The sequence below is a fragment of the Cricetulus griseus genome, chromosome 2 (genome assembly GCF_003668045.3).
Source record: "Cricetulus griseus strain 17A/GY chromosome 2, alternate assembly CriGri-PICRH-1.0, whole genome shotgun sequence".
Classification (NCBI taxonomy): domain Eukaryota; kingdom Metazoa; phylum Chordata; class Mammalia; order Rodentia; family Cricetidae; genus Cricetulus; species Cricetulus griseus.
The window spans coordinates 416,264,666-416,282,237 of NC_048595.1; the positions used below are offsets into that span (position 1 = coordinate 416,264,666).

At 37.3% G+C, this 17,572-nt stretch overlaps 1 protein-coding gene across 5 annotated transcripts in view; it reads left to right on the forward strand.

Annotated features, from left to right (window-relative positions):
* LOC100770975 (partitioning defective 3 homolog B) overlaps window positions 1-17,572 on the forward strand; it is a 1,032,377-nt gene that overhangs the window by 539,570 nt on the left and 475,235 nt on the right. For all 5 annotated transcript variants that reach the window (XM_035440979.1, XM_035440980.1, XM_027397031.2 and 2 more), the window contains 2 exons: window positions 6,347-6,435; window positions 17,268-17,354. In XM_035440979.1, the coding sequence (XP_035296870.1) occupies window positions 6,347-6,435; window positions 17,268-17,354 (176 nt within the window). The remainder of the gene's footprint in view (window positions 1-6,346; window positions 6,436-17,267; window positions 17,355-17,572) is intronic.

The window sequence follows — 17,572 nt, forward strand, 5'->3', positions numbered from 1 at the left end:
GAATAAAAAATAGAAAAGGAGGGAATCATGGTAATGTCAGAGAGTTTTAGTTTTCATTCAAGTATTCTTGTTCCTAAAATTACATAGACATGAATATGTTAAGAGAATAAAGAAGCATAGCCCTGGGAAGGGAGAGTTTGCATCTCTAGAATACATTTATTTAAATGACTTTTATATGTATGTTTGCTCAGCTGAGGCTTGCCTGCCTAGCTGCATCACACAGCTTCACCGTATATGTAGTAAACACATTTTATACTTAGAGCAGCTTCGCTGTATATGCAGTAAACGCATTTTATACTTAGAATGAATCAGAGCAATCTCTCCCTCTTTTACAGACAAGGGAAATGAGGGCGGGGGTGTTCTGTTGGCTCCCGAGTACATCAGCTATGGTCCTTGGGTTGGAATTCTGCTTCTGCTGAAACTGGAGCTGCATCCCACTACTCTGTCTTCCTGGTGTGATGACTACTCTGCATTGTCAACTTGTGTGGATTTAGAATCACCTGGGAGACACACCTCTGGAAACGCCTGAAAAATATGACCATAGGTGTGTCTTCCAGGTGATTCAAATCCATTCAAGTTGACAATGCAAGCTAGTCACCAGAATAGGTATAGCTAGTATGTTTGCATTCAATTGCAAATCTAAATTTCAGAAGGCAATGGTCTCAATTAATTACTGTCATTTGACTCTTGACTTCACCTTGGACAAGTCACAATCCTTTTACTTTTGAATCTGTTCATGGATAGAACAAAAACAAGAAAGACAAGAAATCTACCCACAGTTGTAGTGAATATATATCTAATTATTTGTGAAATCTTTTGAGAATATTGACAACAGCAAAAGTGTTCCTAAGATACAGCTGCAGTTTCTTTTACTGGCTTTGGAAAGTGGTAAAGTCCATGGTGGGAACTACAGCTTACTGGGAGATCACTTGCCTAGCTAGGTCCCTTCCTTTAACTACTCACTATTATATCCATAAGAGCCTGGGATGGAGAGTCAAGAATCCTGAAACACAGTCTTGTCATTACTATAGAAAGTAAGAGGTGACAGTCAATTGACTGTTCTGGGTCTCAGTTTCCATGAATATAAACTTTCTAGTCACTGACTATAGGTGCCTAGAGTAGGCTAGCACATTCTTCCTTGGGTTAGTTACTATTGTTGATGGTTTTGGCAGCAGTAGTTAGATCCACACTACTATTGCCAGACAGTGTTTTAAAGTTCCTTTGTGTTTTCTATATTCCTAGACTGGCAACATCAGAAACTTATTTACAAAACTTCTCAGGCTCTGCCTATAACAGTTGTCCCAACTCTAGGATGGGGCCCAGAAATATGCATTTTCACAAGGCTTTAATGGTTCTTATACATGTTAGAGTATACGAGTTACAGTTGAATAAAGGAGAAAACAATGTATCTTACCCAAATAATAATTTAGCATTTTAAATGTTTTCTTAATTTCCAGATTCATAGATATAAAATACAATAGTGTTCAGGTAGGAAATTGCATGCCTGTCGAGTTGCTAAGACTGAAATATTTAGGGATGGTTTTATAAAGCCAACAGAGACTTCCTACAGCAAGGCACTGCCTACAGCATGAAGAACATGTATTAGGTAGAGTTTGAGGAACAGTTCCTGACTACTGAAATGCATGTTAATTCCAAATGTGTGCATAGCAAATGCAGTTTGTTTTTACTTTAGCAAGATATTTTTGTTCTAAAAAGTAAAAACAAATATTCTGAAATTATGCCCAGAATTTTAATCTTAAAATTTACATTATGTTTATGTATGAGCACAAGGCACATAGCCTCCCGTTCAAATCTTTTCTGGATAAACGTTGCTCTTACTCTCATTCTAAAATTCATATGCGATTTCAAAAGAAACTTGGAGCTGGCGTTTCAGAATGCAAATCTTCTCTTAAAATGCACTGGAGGTTTTGAAACATAACTCAATTGTAGTTCAAATTTTATGGGCAAATGGTCAAAAATATGGGGTGGGGTGGGGCAACAAGGCTATGTATCCTACATCTGTAAGCTATTGAGAAGTGTCTATTGATAAACCTGTTATAGCTCTCATTTTAGAAATGAGAAACCAATGTATAAAACTATTTAGCAGTTATAGCCAACCAGGGAGAATTTGGATAGCCTCTTCTTCCAACATTCTTTTCCCTCTCAGCACTAGTAAGATGCCTGTCTTAATGGCACTCCATAGTGAATACTGTATTTTATCCTACATGGAATCAGCAACTTGTACAAACTGTGAACTACAGAGCGGTAGCCTGGTGCTGACACTGTGATGACCCCTGAAGAGAAGGTTGCCCTCCCGGTGCCTGGCCCGACTCTGACAGCCTGTGAGCACTTGCTGTAGTTAGCACCAGTGGTAACGAAATGTAAACACCTTTGCTTTCCAGCTGCTGCTAATTGGTTTGGGAATATTTGTGTAAGTGTTGATTTTAAAGCTAAAAATAGTGCAGTGCTGTTTAAATCCAACGCATTCTGGCTGTCATTAATGCTCTCACAATCCTGAAAGTGCTGCTAAAAATGTCCACTCTTTTTAAAATGTAGTAATTAAGCTTGTCTTTTTGTGAGGGCCACATATACGTTGTCTGATGTGATCAAAGCTGTGACGGATATGCTTAGGGTAGCCAGGCATGGTTGCCTGTTCAACATTGCTGGGAAAGAAAGGGCCATAATGTGGGAAAGCAAGACAGGCTTTACAACACCATCCTCTTTACATTCTAGGCAGCTCATCTTAACCCATGAGTTTAATATGGCATTAAAAATAGAAATTGCAATTGCTTAATTTTAGAAATTAAATATAGACCCTCCAGAGCATTGTGTTGCTATTTCTAGAGGCAAGTGATTCTAGAAATTATGTGATTCTTAAATCACATAATTAATATTTCTCCAACCTGGAGCTAAGGAATATGGAGGCTGTTTAGCACCCATTATGTCGACCTTTTAGTTAACCAGAGTTATTTTTGTCCCATCCTTCCAAATTTAAAAGTCAAGATTTTACAGATTTTTCTTCAAGTTATTTAAATAAGCTATGAGGGAATTTTTTTTCTCATTTTCATTTTTAGCTAGGTGTGAGTTCGTGACTCTTCATTTCATCATGTAATGGATTGAAAAAAAAGCTGGTGTGCTTTAATCATGTTGTGTCAATAATTCTGAAGTTTGAGGGTAAAGTGATTTTTTTTAAACCTGATAAGAGACAGCTGACTTTTCCTAAGTTTTCAAGCAATGCAATGTTAGCATTGTCAGTGTCAATTGCGTTGGCTTTATGTCTTTGTGGAGTGCCTCTAACATCTACCTTCCTGCCTCATCCCTAGGGGATACTAAAGGATCCTGATGTTGTAACATACAGAAGTGATTTTGGCAAGTGAAAAACACTGCCTGTAAGCCAAGATGATGTGCTGTAGTTTCTGCCTCTTTATGGTAGTTGTAGCTAGGCAAAGAGGATTTTGATGTTATTATCCATCTAAGACATATATTTGTGGGTGTGCTTGCAAAGGACACCACCATTAGAGCAAAAAGGTGGCTTACAGAATGGGGGGGGCGAAACTAGTATCTAGAATATACAAAGAACTAGAAAAACCTGAACCTCATGAAAACAAATAACCCAAATTAAAATCAGTATCTAGAACTAAGCAGAGAATTTTCAAAAGAAGAGACACAAATGGCTGAGAAATAGTTTAAACCCTTCAACAACCTTAGCTATCAAGAAAATGCAAGTTGAAAACACTTTGAGATTTCTTCTTGCCCCAGTCAGAATGGCCACAGTTAATACAAGATGAATGAAATTTTCAGGTTAAATGGATGAAGCTAAACATAACCATCCTGAGAGTGGTAACTCAGCCCCAGAAACACGAACACTACATGTTTTCTCTTATATGTGAATGTTAGCTTTTAAGAGTCAGGTATGTGTTTTATTTCATTTTAGTGATTTGTGTGTGGCAGTGTGGGAATGTGGGAATGTTCACAAGTCCCTGTGCACATGAGTGTAGAACACAGAATCAGTTCCCCAGATCTGGAGGTTAGGCATTATGAGCCATCTGACACAGGTGCTGGGAATTTACCTCAGGTCCTCTACAAGAACAACAAGCACTCTTAACTGCTGAGCTTCTCTCCACATGAAGTGTGTTCTCTTTAAGTGTGTAGTTGATATGATTACTCTGAAAATGGAGTCATCTCAGAATTTCCCTTGATCAGATTATTACACTGCAATTGGCCCTGTGTTAATTTCAAATTGTAATTGACATTTCCAAATTTATAGTACATCAAGTACAATGTTGATGTAAATAAAACCTTTACTTGTCATATAACTAAAACCAGATGGAAAACTCCTTAATCACCAGTAAGTTAATTAGGGCCAGAAAGTATATTCTTTCCTGCCATAGTTAGGGAGCAATAAGAAAATTCCACATGAAAGAGAGAGAAAACAGATAAAATAAAGAGCTAAAACTGTATACTGAATACTTTTTTCTTTGGCATTCTGGTGATATGTATGTGTGTGTGTGTGTGTGTGTGTGTGTGTGTGTGTGTGTGTGTGTATAAATAGAGAGAGAGAACTGAAAGGGTTAATTGTTTTAATTAACTGCCACTGTTAAATGTTGGTGGATTGGAGGGATGTATATTGTTAAAATGGCATTATAATATATAGATTAAATGTGCTATCAAGTACTCTGTGGAGGTTGAAATTGGCAGACATGCTAGTTCTTAAATTGGATACATGTATGAGGCCCAGAATATTGAGCCAACATGGAAAACAAAACAAGTCTGAAAGAACCACATATCATGATTTTAGAACTTAATGCAAATCTAAGACAGTCAGAACTGTATGGTGCAGGCATGAGGATGGTCATAGTTAAATGAACAGAATCGAAGAATCAGACTAGTGATGCTTCACATCTGTAGATGTTCCAGTCATGCTGCAGCATTAACAGCATGGGTACCCCAGCTAGAAGATTGTTGCTTCAGGCCTTAAGACATCTGGTTTCCAAACTCATCCTATAACTTCCCTTTTGCCACTTCTCAGAAACTAGAAGAAATAATGCATTTTTTATTCCATAACGTTTTGGGGTAGTTTCTTATATAGCTTTAAAATACAACATAGTAGGCTCTGGCTGTCTCTGAGAACCACACACAAGGCTCACTGTCTTACAGACGGATTAAAAAGCCAATAACTTGGGCATAAATGAGCTTATCAAATATCTTAGTACGAGTGATCATCACAGGTTTAGGAATTCTGGTAAATCCATCTAGATTTTTTTTTTTAACTTTCCCAGTCTTGCCCTGTTTGTTCTGTATGAACTTATCACCTGCTCCCAAGGATAATATGGACATTGAAACTTTCAGATATTTATCTTTTCAAAGATAGTTTACCCTAAACTATTAAGGGTTCTTCAATTTTATAGACTGCGCTTCCTTTTATTTATCCATGGAGAGACTAGAAAATTGAATTAGGAAAAATATATTTCACGAAAACACATCTGTTTGAACTGTTGCTATCCATTTAAAATAAAAGACACCTTTAAAAAAATCAGTTTAGGAAGCTAGAGAGATGGCTTAGAAGTTAAGAGCACTTTGTGCTCTCCCAGAGGACCCTGGTTTGATTCCCAGCAACCACTCATTGTGGTTCACAATAACCCATACCTCTAGTTCCAGGGCATCCAGTGACTTCTTCTGACCTCTGTGAGCACCAGACACACATGGTTCACATACAAGCACGGAAGCAAAACACTCACAAAAATAAAATGAATAAATCTTCCAAATAAATGTTAAAAAATAATCAGGAGAACTAGGCATGGTCACAGTGCAGGACTCAAATCCCAGCATTGAGGAGGCAGAGGCAGGTGGGTCTCTGAGTATGAGGCCTGCCTGATCTATAGAGGAAGCTCCAGGATGGCCAGGTAACAAACATTTTTTTTTCATATATCTGCTTTTTTTTGCTTACACTGCACTGTGCTAAGTACAAGCACATAGATGTCACAAAGACTTGTTTCTCACTACTTAGTAGCACTGGAGATTTCTTTTGGTATTTTTTTTCAAACTAGTTTAAAATAGGATTCCCAAACCCAAGGCTGAGCAGCAGACAGCTGAGCAATGTATTCCCCGATTTTAACATACTGCCTTGTGAAAAAGGCCACCAGTGGAGCATTTTAGAAACCAAATAGGAGGGGAGAGCACACTGAAAGCACCCAGCAGATTGATACCTGTCTCCAGTCTTAAAAGAAATGAGAGCAGACTGTCTATATTCAGGGGAAGCTACTTCCTCCCTCAGTTGAAATGTTTTGTTCCAAGCTTCAGCTCTGTATGTGCAGCATCTACATCCTTTGACTTTGCTTCATTCCAGAATTCAACCCAGAACTTGGAAAACAGAGAAGTTATGAATGGTGAACAGACAGAGCTACTAACGTCACACGGAACTAAGGATGCACTGAGGTATTTCTTCATGAAGTAGAATGTTCTTATTTATTTAAACTTGGCATTATTTTCTTGAATGGAATTCAATTGTTATGATTTTTCAGGAAATACCAAGGAAAGTAGAACTGGTTGACGAAGCACATTTCAATTCAAACACTGATTATTTATTCCTATCTCCCATTTTCTACATACAATATGGGAACCTTCCTGAAAACCATAGATGTACAAATAACTCTCGCGGCTTCTAACACTCTTCCACATCTGGACTTGTTTGTTTGTTTTTCAGTTTTATACATTTTATTACATCACTTTCCCTTTTGCTCTTCTCCCTTTATTCCCTCTAAGTCACCATCTTCCAACTACACACACACACACACACACACACACACACATATGTATGTATATTTATGCACAAATATGTAAGTACAACTAGCTGAGTCCTTTTTTTTTTCTGTCTGTGTACATGATTTCAAGATAAACTACTCTAATAAACAATCGTTGATGGGTCTCATCCCTTGGAGAAGCCAATTCTCCTTCTCTCAGCAGTCAAAAGCTGCCCATAGTTCCTTATCTACTGATATTGCCATTTGTTACAGTCTTGTTTTTGCAGCCATTTCTAGAAGAGATTCGTCTACAGTAAACGTCTTGATATTCTGGCCCCCTTCTGCATTCTCTCCCTTGATGGTCCCTGAGTCATAGATGGATTGTTGTGTAGATGTAGACATTGGGTCTGGCTCCCCACAATTTGTTAATCTCTGCATTATGTCCAGCTATGGTTCTCTGCAACCATCTCCATTTGCTGTACAGAGAAACTTCTTTGGCAAGAGACTGGTAGCTACACTTAACTATAGGCATAAGAATAAGATCTAGAACGCAGCTAATTATTAGGCTGGTCTAGCAAAGTGGCTGGTAAACTCTCCTCCAAGGTTTGTGATGTCACTACCCGCAGGGAAGCTAGCTAAATTTCTAGTGCTAGGCCCGATTTCCCTCCTTGGCAACCAGGAGTTTAAAATTGCTTTTTCTTGTCTTTGCCCTGAAGTTTATAGAGCTCTTCAGAGTTCCTTATATTTGAGTCATTTGCTTTGCCTCTAGCTCTGTGAGTAACTGCTATGGGTTGTATTTATACAATCTTACAGTATTTTACTTGATGCCTGTGAGATGAATTTGCTCCACCAACCAGGATTGTTCATATTATTAATGAAAATAGCTCATCATTTGAAGTCAGCTATTATTCTTGTTAGTATTGATCTCTAATGCCACAGACATAGCCACTTCCTAGATATAAACCATATGTCTACTAATTCACCTCTCCTTGCCTTAGTTTCTGATCTATAAGTCAGAAGTCATAGGATTGGAGCTATAGTACAGTTGCAAGAGTGTTTGCCTAACATGCATGAAGCTCTGTGTTCAATCAGTCCCCAGGACCACATAACCAGGAGTGGTGGCTCACATCTGTAGTCCCAACACTTCAAGTGAGAGGTGGAGCCAGGAGGATCAGAAGTTCACTGTATCTCCACTACACAGCTGAGTTCAAGGCTAGCCTCAAAAAGAACGCAATAAGACCTCTTTAAAATAATGTTGCTAGGATTTTTGCATTACTGTTTTAACTTAAATATTTGATAACATATATAAAATACTTCGACCAGCCTTGACTTTGATTCTTTTGCTATTATTATTTTCTTTGTTGCAGGTTTATTATCCCTGTACAAAATTCTTGGGGTCAGAAGCTTTTCAGAATTTACAATTTTTTTTTCTAAATTTTGGAATATTTATGTGGACAGTACTGGTTGCATATGCAAAATCAAAAAAAAAACAAAATTCTGCAAACTCTGAATCTCTTGAAGCATTATTTTAGTTTTCAAAAAAGTTTCAGATTTTGAAGCATTTTGGATTTGGAGATTTTTAGACTGGGTCAGATCACCTTGTATGGTTTCCATTATTGTCATTATTTTCAGTAAATGGTTTCAATTTGGCATAAGGAAAGTAAATTGAAATTTCTCCAGCAGTAACTTTGGCAATAGAAGGTGATGCTGCCATAGCTGCTGCTCCTTCATTTACTGTATTCTTTCCATTATGTCCATTTACTAAGAGGAGTCAGTCAGTCCGCATGAAATCAGCTACTTTCTTCTTGAAAGATGATCACCCTTTACCAAGTGACCATGTAGATTCTTTTCAGCTTTATAATATTCAGCCATATGGCCACAATTCCTGTTCATTTGGGATTTTCATTAATGAGTTATATAATATAAGGCATTTAGTCAAAAGCATTCCCAAGGCACTCACTTTGTAAAAACTGCCGCTTGTTCTTATATCTAGTCATAATGGAATGAATGTTCCTGTTTTATTTTGCATTAATTTTTTTTAAAAAATTAGCTTTGGCAAATGTTTCCCAGACTCTTAGTGAAATGCTGCATGTACACTCATCATATGGTATCTAGTTGTTTGTTTTGTGATTTGTTTGTTTGCTTATTTCTAGTTTTTGAATTCAGGAGAAAATTAAGGTTTTTTTCTGGTTACAGATATTTAAGAGAAATATCAGGAATGGCTTTTAATATATGTGTTTATTATATAAGTATAATTTTCAAAAGAGCCCCCTTTTGTGTCTTTTTGTTGCCTTTGGTAGGTCAAGTAACTACAACTCAGAACAACTAGCACACTAGAGAGCTAACCCATATCTACCACTCTGGTCTAGAAATCCACTAAATCAAGCTTTGCTTATGTGTACCTTCTAAGTCTTGATTGGATTTCAGGCTACAGAACCTACATGGGGAAACTTGTGATCACAGGCATAGCTGGAATCTGTTCAGACCAAACTCAGAATATAGAGTGAGTGCAAACTCCCTGTGATTACCAGCTGGAGTCAGAGGGTCAGAGTGCCTCAGGAAAAGGGTGGGGCCTATGGAGCACCTCCACATCTGTGCCAGGATGTTGGCTGCTTTGGTCTTGTGTGGGTTTTTTACAGGCAACCACACTGCTGTGACTTCATGAGTACAATTTCCATGTGATATCTAGAAGACAGAGTTTCACAGCACTCCTCTCCGTCACCAGCTCAGGCTTACTTCTTTGCAGGTTGCACAGAAGCTAAGTAAATTGTTTGTAGAGTCCAATACAAAATGACTTACACCTGTTACATGCTCACAGCCATTGTTTCAGCCATTGTTATAGCTGAACTAAGCTATTGCAGTAACTTACAATCTCCGCTCTCCAATGTGAATCTCTTCTTATTCTCTAATGAGTCTACACATAAGACAACTGAGTAAAATGTTCTAATCTGCATTAGTTAGCAATTCTTTCAAAATCTTGAATTAGATAAGGTCTAGGTTTGAACACTGGCTTTGTACCTTGCTACCTGCCCATTATTGGACTAATTACTGAACATCTTGAAAATATTTCCTTGGAAATGACTTTTATGATCACATAGATCCTGTGAAGATTAATTAAAGTGCATTACAGGCAGCTGACTTAGTACATTGCTAAATGAAAGGCTGAATAATTACTAATTGCTGTTCTAAGTGTCCTCGCCATTATTACACATATTATAGTTCATTGTAACTCTGTATTATCCCAAACAAGACCAAATCCTCAAAAGCATTTCTGGCACCCCATACAGGTCTTAGAATATAAGAGGAGCATATTTGTTAAGTGATTGACTTAATGGATAAAGCAAATTGCTCAATGAATCATCAGCATAGCTATGAATTTAAAAGGTAGTAAAAGGATGTTCTCTAACTAGTCTTATATGTATGTCCTGTGAATCACCAGTCCTCTGACTTTGATCATAAAATACAATAAAGTGAAAAGCTTCACTTGGGTAGTTTTCCTGAAACCCTGAGAACATCCCTTTCAACAGCAAGCAATTTGTACAGAAGACCTTCCCTCCCCCTGATTCCCTGGACACTTTGGACTTCACCTTATTGCTCAGCTCCCTACCCCAAGGTTAACTTCTCTAGACTTGCCTAGTTCTCCACCATGTTTTATCTTACCTCCTTTGTCCATGAAAGCTATACAAAGGACAATTGACTTGCAGAGCCCAAATCAAAGTATCTTGATGTTGTCCTGACAGTTTCATGCTACATTCCTAAGTAAGTGTTTATGTCTACATTCCCTTGACACAAGATTGTTGAAACAATTCACTAATTGTCTCAAATACCAAACTCTCCCTCATCTTTTATCTTTGTAGTTGTTCCTGCATCTAACTACCCGGTAATTCCTTTTAAACCACAGCTATTATCGCAGTGTCCCCCAGTACCAATAACTTCAGTGTCTGTTTTCTATAAAATCAATTATTAACCATATGCTGGGACTCTGAGTAGCTGTGCTCATGGTTGCCAATAAGACTCCTTGACCCTGCCACAACTACCTACTCTGGGATCTTACCCAAGCTGCTGTAGGCTTTGACACAGGTGCTAAGATACACCCGCCCCCAACCACTGCCTGTTCTGTTGTCTGTCCCAGACCTACCTAAGCAACCAGGTATATGGCTACCAATGCTAAGGCTGCTAGTGCTAAGACCCCTCACCCCATCCAATCACCTGCCCTGGATCCTTACTCACGAAGCTGTACCTGAGCAGTCAAGACCCTAGTGCTTCCCATAGCTGCTGAAATAGTATCACACTAACATCTCCACTCATGAATGGAGCAGTGTCCAGAAGACTGAGAACATATCCTGCTTGATCCAAAACTAACTGAGTTAGGCTAACAGCAAAATCAGAACCAAATTCCCATTCAACAAAACTGAGCTAGAAACTCATATCAAAAGATATAATGCATGATTTAACTCTAGGCACCAGGTTCCAGTACAAAATCATAGGCAGGATGAAAATTTAAGATGTCCCCCAAGATCCATCAGTCCTATAGCAATGGTCCCAAAGGTGCTTTAGAATGTTAGCTGAGTTCTCAATCAGAATGTCATCAGTCAGAAGATCTTGGAGCAATGTACATGTCCTAAATGACTATAGATATTCATATAGACAACCATGCCTGGCCAAACTATCTGCCATAGTTGAAGGAGAAATAAACCATTTCTGTGATATAAACAGATGAAAAAATTCACGTCCACCAAAGCCAACCCTATTGGAAAGAACATATTATGGACTGAAGAGAAGGCTAAGCACAGCCAAGAGACTACAAGAAGAAAGCAAAGGGCACTCCAGGAACTGTTATACTATGTAGACCTGGGAAAGCTACCTACAAAGCCATACAATGACAGCAGTCAACACACACCTTTCAGTGACTTTAAATAGTAATGGCCTCACCTCCCTGTTAACGAATTGGATTAACAAAGGGTAACCAGTGTTTTGTTGTCTGCAAGAAGCACACATTTACCTTCAAGGATAGGTACTAGTCCTAGAGTGAAAGAACACACTCCAAGCCAATGGAACCAGTAAATAAGCAAGCATGGTATTATACTATCTGACAACATAAACCAAACCAAAACTAATCATAAGAGATAAATGTCATTTCATTCTGAACATGGGAACCACCCACCAAAACCCATTACAATTCTAAATATAAATGCACCAAACCTAGATCAATCCAATTCCATAAAATACACACTACTAAGCATTAAGGGCCAGATTAGTTCTAACACAGTAGTGATAGGTGACTTCAGTACCCAACTTTCACCAATTGATAGGTCACCCAGACAAAAAGTAAACAGAGAAATATCAGAGTCAAATAACATAGCATATCAAATGAACCCAACAGATGTCTAAAGGCTGGTTTACCCAAACAACTGCTGAATACTCATTCTTCTTTTCAATATCCAATTGGAGTTTCTCTCGAAAAGACCACATATGGGGGCATGAAGCAAATATCAATGATTATGGGATTATTGAAATAACTCCTTGTATCTTCTCACCATTTTTTCTTTCTACTACTGTTCCCTCCTCTTAATCCCCTCTATTTCTAACTTTAAGCCAATAAATGTGTCCACAAGCTATTCTGCTTTAGCATCTCAGCATCACTTCCCATCCAATGCCTGCCCTCTTCACCATCTCACTCTATCTTTTCTGGGGGGAAAATCCATTTGTTTACTAGGGTACCTTATCAGGGTACTGCTTCCCTAAGGAAGAATTTGCTGAGCTGCACTTAGTCTCTTCATCCTGTACTATCTCTCTCTCTCTGGTCTACATCATTAAGCTCCTGTGTTTTGAAATGTCCATGGAGAGGGATTAAGGACCCCTGCTATAGGTCCCAATTTGCCTCCTGATTCCACTTTCTATGAATGATATTGTACTGGACATGCTTCCACTCCCTGTGCATTAGCTTATTCTAAAATGGAAATGAGATAAAGTGTGTATGTATTCCATGGGTGCAGCTTGTAACACTCAGAAGCCTGCTCTCACCTTACCTGCCGAATAATGGTTTGCACTGGTCTAGACTGCTTCTTCTATTACAGGTAGATCCACCATAATCTGAGAGTTTAAAAACCCCAATTTTCTGAATTTCAAAACTTTTTCAGTGCCTATTGAATGCCAAAGGAGAAAATTCCACAATTCATTTTATACACAAAGTTATTAAAAATATTGTAGAAATATTATAGAAAATTACCACAGACTATGAGTAAGGTGTATATGAAACCTAAATTAATTCAGTGTTCCTACCTGTCCCCCCTCCCCAATATATTTATGGATGAGTATTCCAAACTCCTAAAAACTCAGAGATCTGCAGCCCTTCTGAATCCAAGCGTTCATATCAGGACACTTGTATTATTCTATTGTCCTTTATCACCATTATTATCTTTTCCAACACTACCTACTAATATATCAGATAATTTATGGTTTTGTATTTTGTTTTCTTGATTATTTGGTTTTTCTTTTACAGAACTTCCCCCACAGCAGTGGCTGGGTTTATAGTAATTGAATTAAAATTAATAGAATTCAAAGAGATTTGTTAATATAACCCCTCCCATCAAACTCGGAGATTTTTCAATCAATGTATTTATACCCACTAGATGTTTCTACAAGAAGAAGAGTTCCGGGTCATCAGCAAACCCTTGTTTGGGGATTTCCTCTGAGTCCATCCCATTTGCGTTAGATTCAAAGGCTCTTCAACTCAGTCCCTGAAGATACAAATACACATCTTCTGACCATTTATTAAAACCTTTTGTGTTCCCTTCCCATGTAACCAATATAGTGAAGGAGCATATCACTTGATCTGATGGTGTGTTTTTATCAATAAAATTGATGAGATAAAAAATAAAGAAAATTATAATTATTCCTTTAAAGGCCATAAATTTATTTACTCCCTTACAAAGTGCTAATAATCAAACTAGGTATGAGGACATAGTCCTATAATCCAAAGGCTGAGGCAGGAAGACACAAGTTCAAGTCTAACCTGGACCACAAAGTGAAAATCAGTCTCAAAAAGGAAATTCTTACAATCATAGAAATGGCAAAAGTTGTTAATCCCATCATATGTGTGATGTGTATGAGTTATTTTCTCTTTAAAACTAACATCTCTGTTGGGAATGTCCCAAATCACAAGGTCCTCATTACAGAAATGAGGACACTGAAGCTTGGCATCCTCTGTTCTTAATCTTTTCTCTCCAAATGAGAGACTGGCGACCGTGTTGAGTACTGTTAGGGTAAATTCTGTCCATTTGTCTTGGGATGAAGAAATCAGACCTACAGATATCTGCAGCACACATTGCATCATCTGCCTGAAGCATCAGTTCCTCTTTGTAAATAGAAACCAGTTGAAGCACTTAGCATTTAGTATGTAGCTCTCAGAGTAACTATCCATATTGACAGTCTTATCTTTATCCACTGATCTTTAGCTTTATACATAATTCTGTCCTGAGCTCTTAGACTGGCAATGGCTGTTCCCAGTGATTATTGAGTCACCTCTGTCATATGGACCTTAGGGAGTTCAGCTTGCTTAGTATTGTTGACTCTGTATCTCCCAGAATAACTATTTTGATCTTAGGGAACACTAACCACTTCTCTGTGCTGTGATCCTTAGCTTGCACTGGTTACATTTTTGTCTGTTTCCATGGTTTGTTTTGTCTTCCACTTCGGGAATATCCTTTCTACCACATTTTCTATATTTTTCATTCTTAGTCTCCCTTACCACTCATGGTCTTTTCACTATCATCTAAACTTAAACAATGGGGCCCCAAATACAAATTGCATTCTTGAGTTTATCTAAACAAATAACATTAGCAGCATGTTTTCACATTTTTGTAAGTATTAATTTTGAGACATGTATTGAGGTATTTTGAGATAAATAAGAGTGTGTGTGCATGCAGTCTTCCTTGCTGTGTTTATATCCCATAGGTGGATACATACAGACATTTCTATACAACATCAAGAACTTATAAAAATAGTGGTGATTCTCCTTTTACAATCAATAAAAATATGTGAACATATTTATGTGGCATCATATTTCAGATGCCTTTCTTTACATGTAGAAGCTACTTATGGATGAACTTTTATAAAAATAAGGGGATGATATATGTAGATTTAAATTTCTTTTTTTAAGCAGATCTAGGTTTCTGTGTCTTCATGTTTATTACTGTGTATAAAATTACAAGTCTGATATGTGCTTTTTCCCCCCTTGGGTGATAACTTTTCTTGAGTACTCTGAAAGTTGCCAAGAATCTTAGTTGAAGAATTATGACTGTTTGTGTATAAGGGAAAATTAGAAGTTTACCCTGAAAAAGAAAAAAAAAAAGCTTACCCTAAAATGTAGAAAAAGGGATTTCATATAGAAATTAATTTTAAAACCTGATTCTTCTCCAAAATTTTAGTAGTTTTGAATAAGACTGAATAAAGTATAAGATTTACTTTGTTGATTGTAAAAATACAAGATTAATAATTACTAAAATAGTATTATGGATCAAATTTATTACTTTTACAGGACAAGTTTTTAGTAGACTTAAATAAATATTTATAAAATAAAAAAATGAATTTCATGGCAGCCAATATCTATAAAAGCCATTTGTGAGCTGAAATCTTGTAGTCTGCCCTAGACTAAACACTAATATTTTCAAGCTTCTATATTAAGTGTGGGTGATATCCATGGGTATACAGATGCTTGATACATTTGTCAGGAGGGAGTTGTGGTGGGCAAAACTCTAAAAATTATAAAGGGAAAGGTAATAATGTCTTAGTGGCTAAAAGAAGAGCTTAGTGTCAGTGTTTAAACTTTTTAAATCAGTATCTTTGGAGATGGTCTTCTTTCAGTGCTTATATTTAGCTGTACATCTATTATTATATGAGAATTACTAGATTGGATCATCAAACACTTTACAAGTTTCTGTGCCTACCAAGTGTTTTGCATTCAGGCTTACAGTGTGCATCAATGTCCACCCAGACATATCTATGTTCGTGTCTGTGCTTATTCACATAGAAACAAGTCCTTTGTTCTATATCGTCATGCTAAGGTTTGCTTGGTTTGTGATTTTTCTTGCAGGCCTTTTATACAGCCTGCTTGACTGAACAAGTTGAATGTATCGACGGTATCTGAGTGAAGATCATTTGAAATTTATTATCAGTTTTGAAATTGCATCATCTCCCTGAAATGCCAGAAACTGTCTTGCTTTATTTTACTTTATCATTTATTTTTAGTTCTTACTGATAATGGGGTTGCAAGGAAAACGCATTAACATAAGCCTGATCTACTGACTAGCATATACTTAATGTATTTATTTTAGATTGCTGATAATTAAAAAAAAAAAAAAAACTTTTGCTGGGTGAATTCATCAGACACTTTGTTTTCTTAATGCTGTTCTCAACTTTTCAGCCAGAAGCCAAATTTTTACCATTTTCAATATGGAGCAGCAAAGTATCTGAGGCAGTTGTGGCTCTTAATTTGACATCCAGTTTCAGGTCATTTTCATGTAAATGGAAAACAATGAAATGTGTTTATAGTTTCTATAAAGGGGATGCTTGCTTCAGCTTTGTCATTTTCCTCTGGCAACTTTGTTTTCTCTCTCTCTCTCTCAGATTAAAGGAACCAATAATTGTTCACAGTTATGATTTTTTATCTTGACAAAAACTCATTAGCTCCACTCCTTATGACCTGGACGCTAACAGCACATTCTATATTTCAGTCATACACACTCCCTATTAGTGTTTCTCACTCACCCTTTCCTAAGCTGAGCAAGGTTAGGCAGGTCAGCCTTCCTATAATACATTTTCTCTGGTTTTTTGCAACCTCTCTTTCGGCCTTAAAGATAGAAATAAATAAATAAACCAAGAGGTGAAAACTTGGAATTTTTCCATTGAGGACAACTGATGCAAGCTTTGATTTATATTGCTTTGAACATGCCCAACTGTGTTACCAACTGTGGCTTCCCCTGCCATTATAAACTGCAATCCAGTGCAGTTTCTAATAATTTTATTTCATTTTTTACCCTTTTCTTGGAAAAAAATCCTAATTCAAGCCTAAGCAATAGATACGCTTTTTATTCTTAGTGTATCTAAGAATTTTTATTCCTAGTGTATCTTATTATATTCTTAGTTGTCTAAGAAACAGATACCCTTATTTCTATGTACATATGGCCTATACAGTCATTTTCAAGAAAGTCTCATCAGGGAGAGATTTCATTCTGTGGACCTTTTTTATCTCTCTTGATTTGTGCAGCTTAAGTGGGAGGCTGTTTTAGTAGTGAGTTATTTCTCAACTTTCTTTTTTCAAGGAAGATTCAAATAAGAAATCAGAGAGTCTTTTAACATGCTTATTCTGTGGATCTTCGAAACACATCAGCAAACCCCACACTCCTGACTCGCCATAGATGTGGAAGTCACAGTAGTTGATAGTCAGGGAAGGTAAGGGTATTGTGGGTGCATTAATCTGGTTTTGAGCTAAAACTCATGTGTGTTCCTGTTTTTGCTCTGCCCCAGTGATATGACAAGAGCGGTGGAGATTTCTGGGGAAGGAGACCCCCTGGGAATACATGTGGTACCCTTCTTTTCATCTCTGAGTGGACGGTAAGGTGTTTTCCTTGTCTCAGAAGCTCATGCTAATGAAAACCCTGATGAAGGCCTTTTCCAGGAGCAACAACTGGCAGTCTCTATCAGAGCGACTCCTTCAGTAATAGTTTGGTTGGCTTCATGCTTTAGAGACAGTCTAAAAATCATTTATTTCCAGGATGCAGAGAAAAAAATCATCCCAATCTCTCCACTTACAATTAATTATGAAGTGCTTT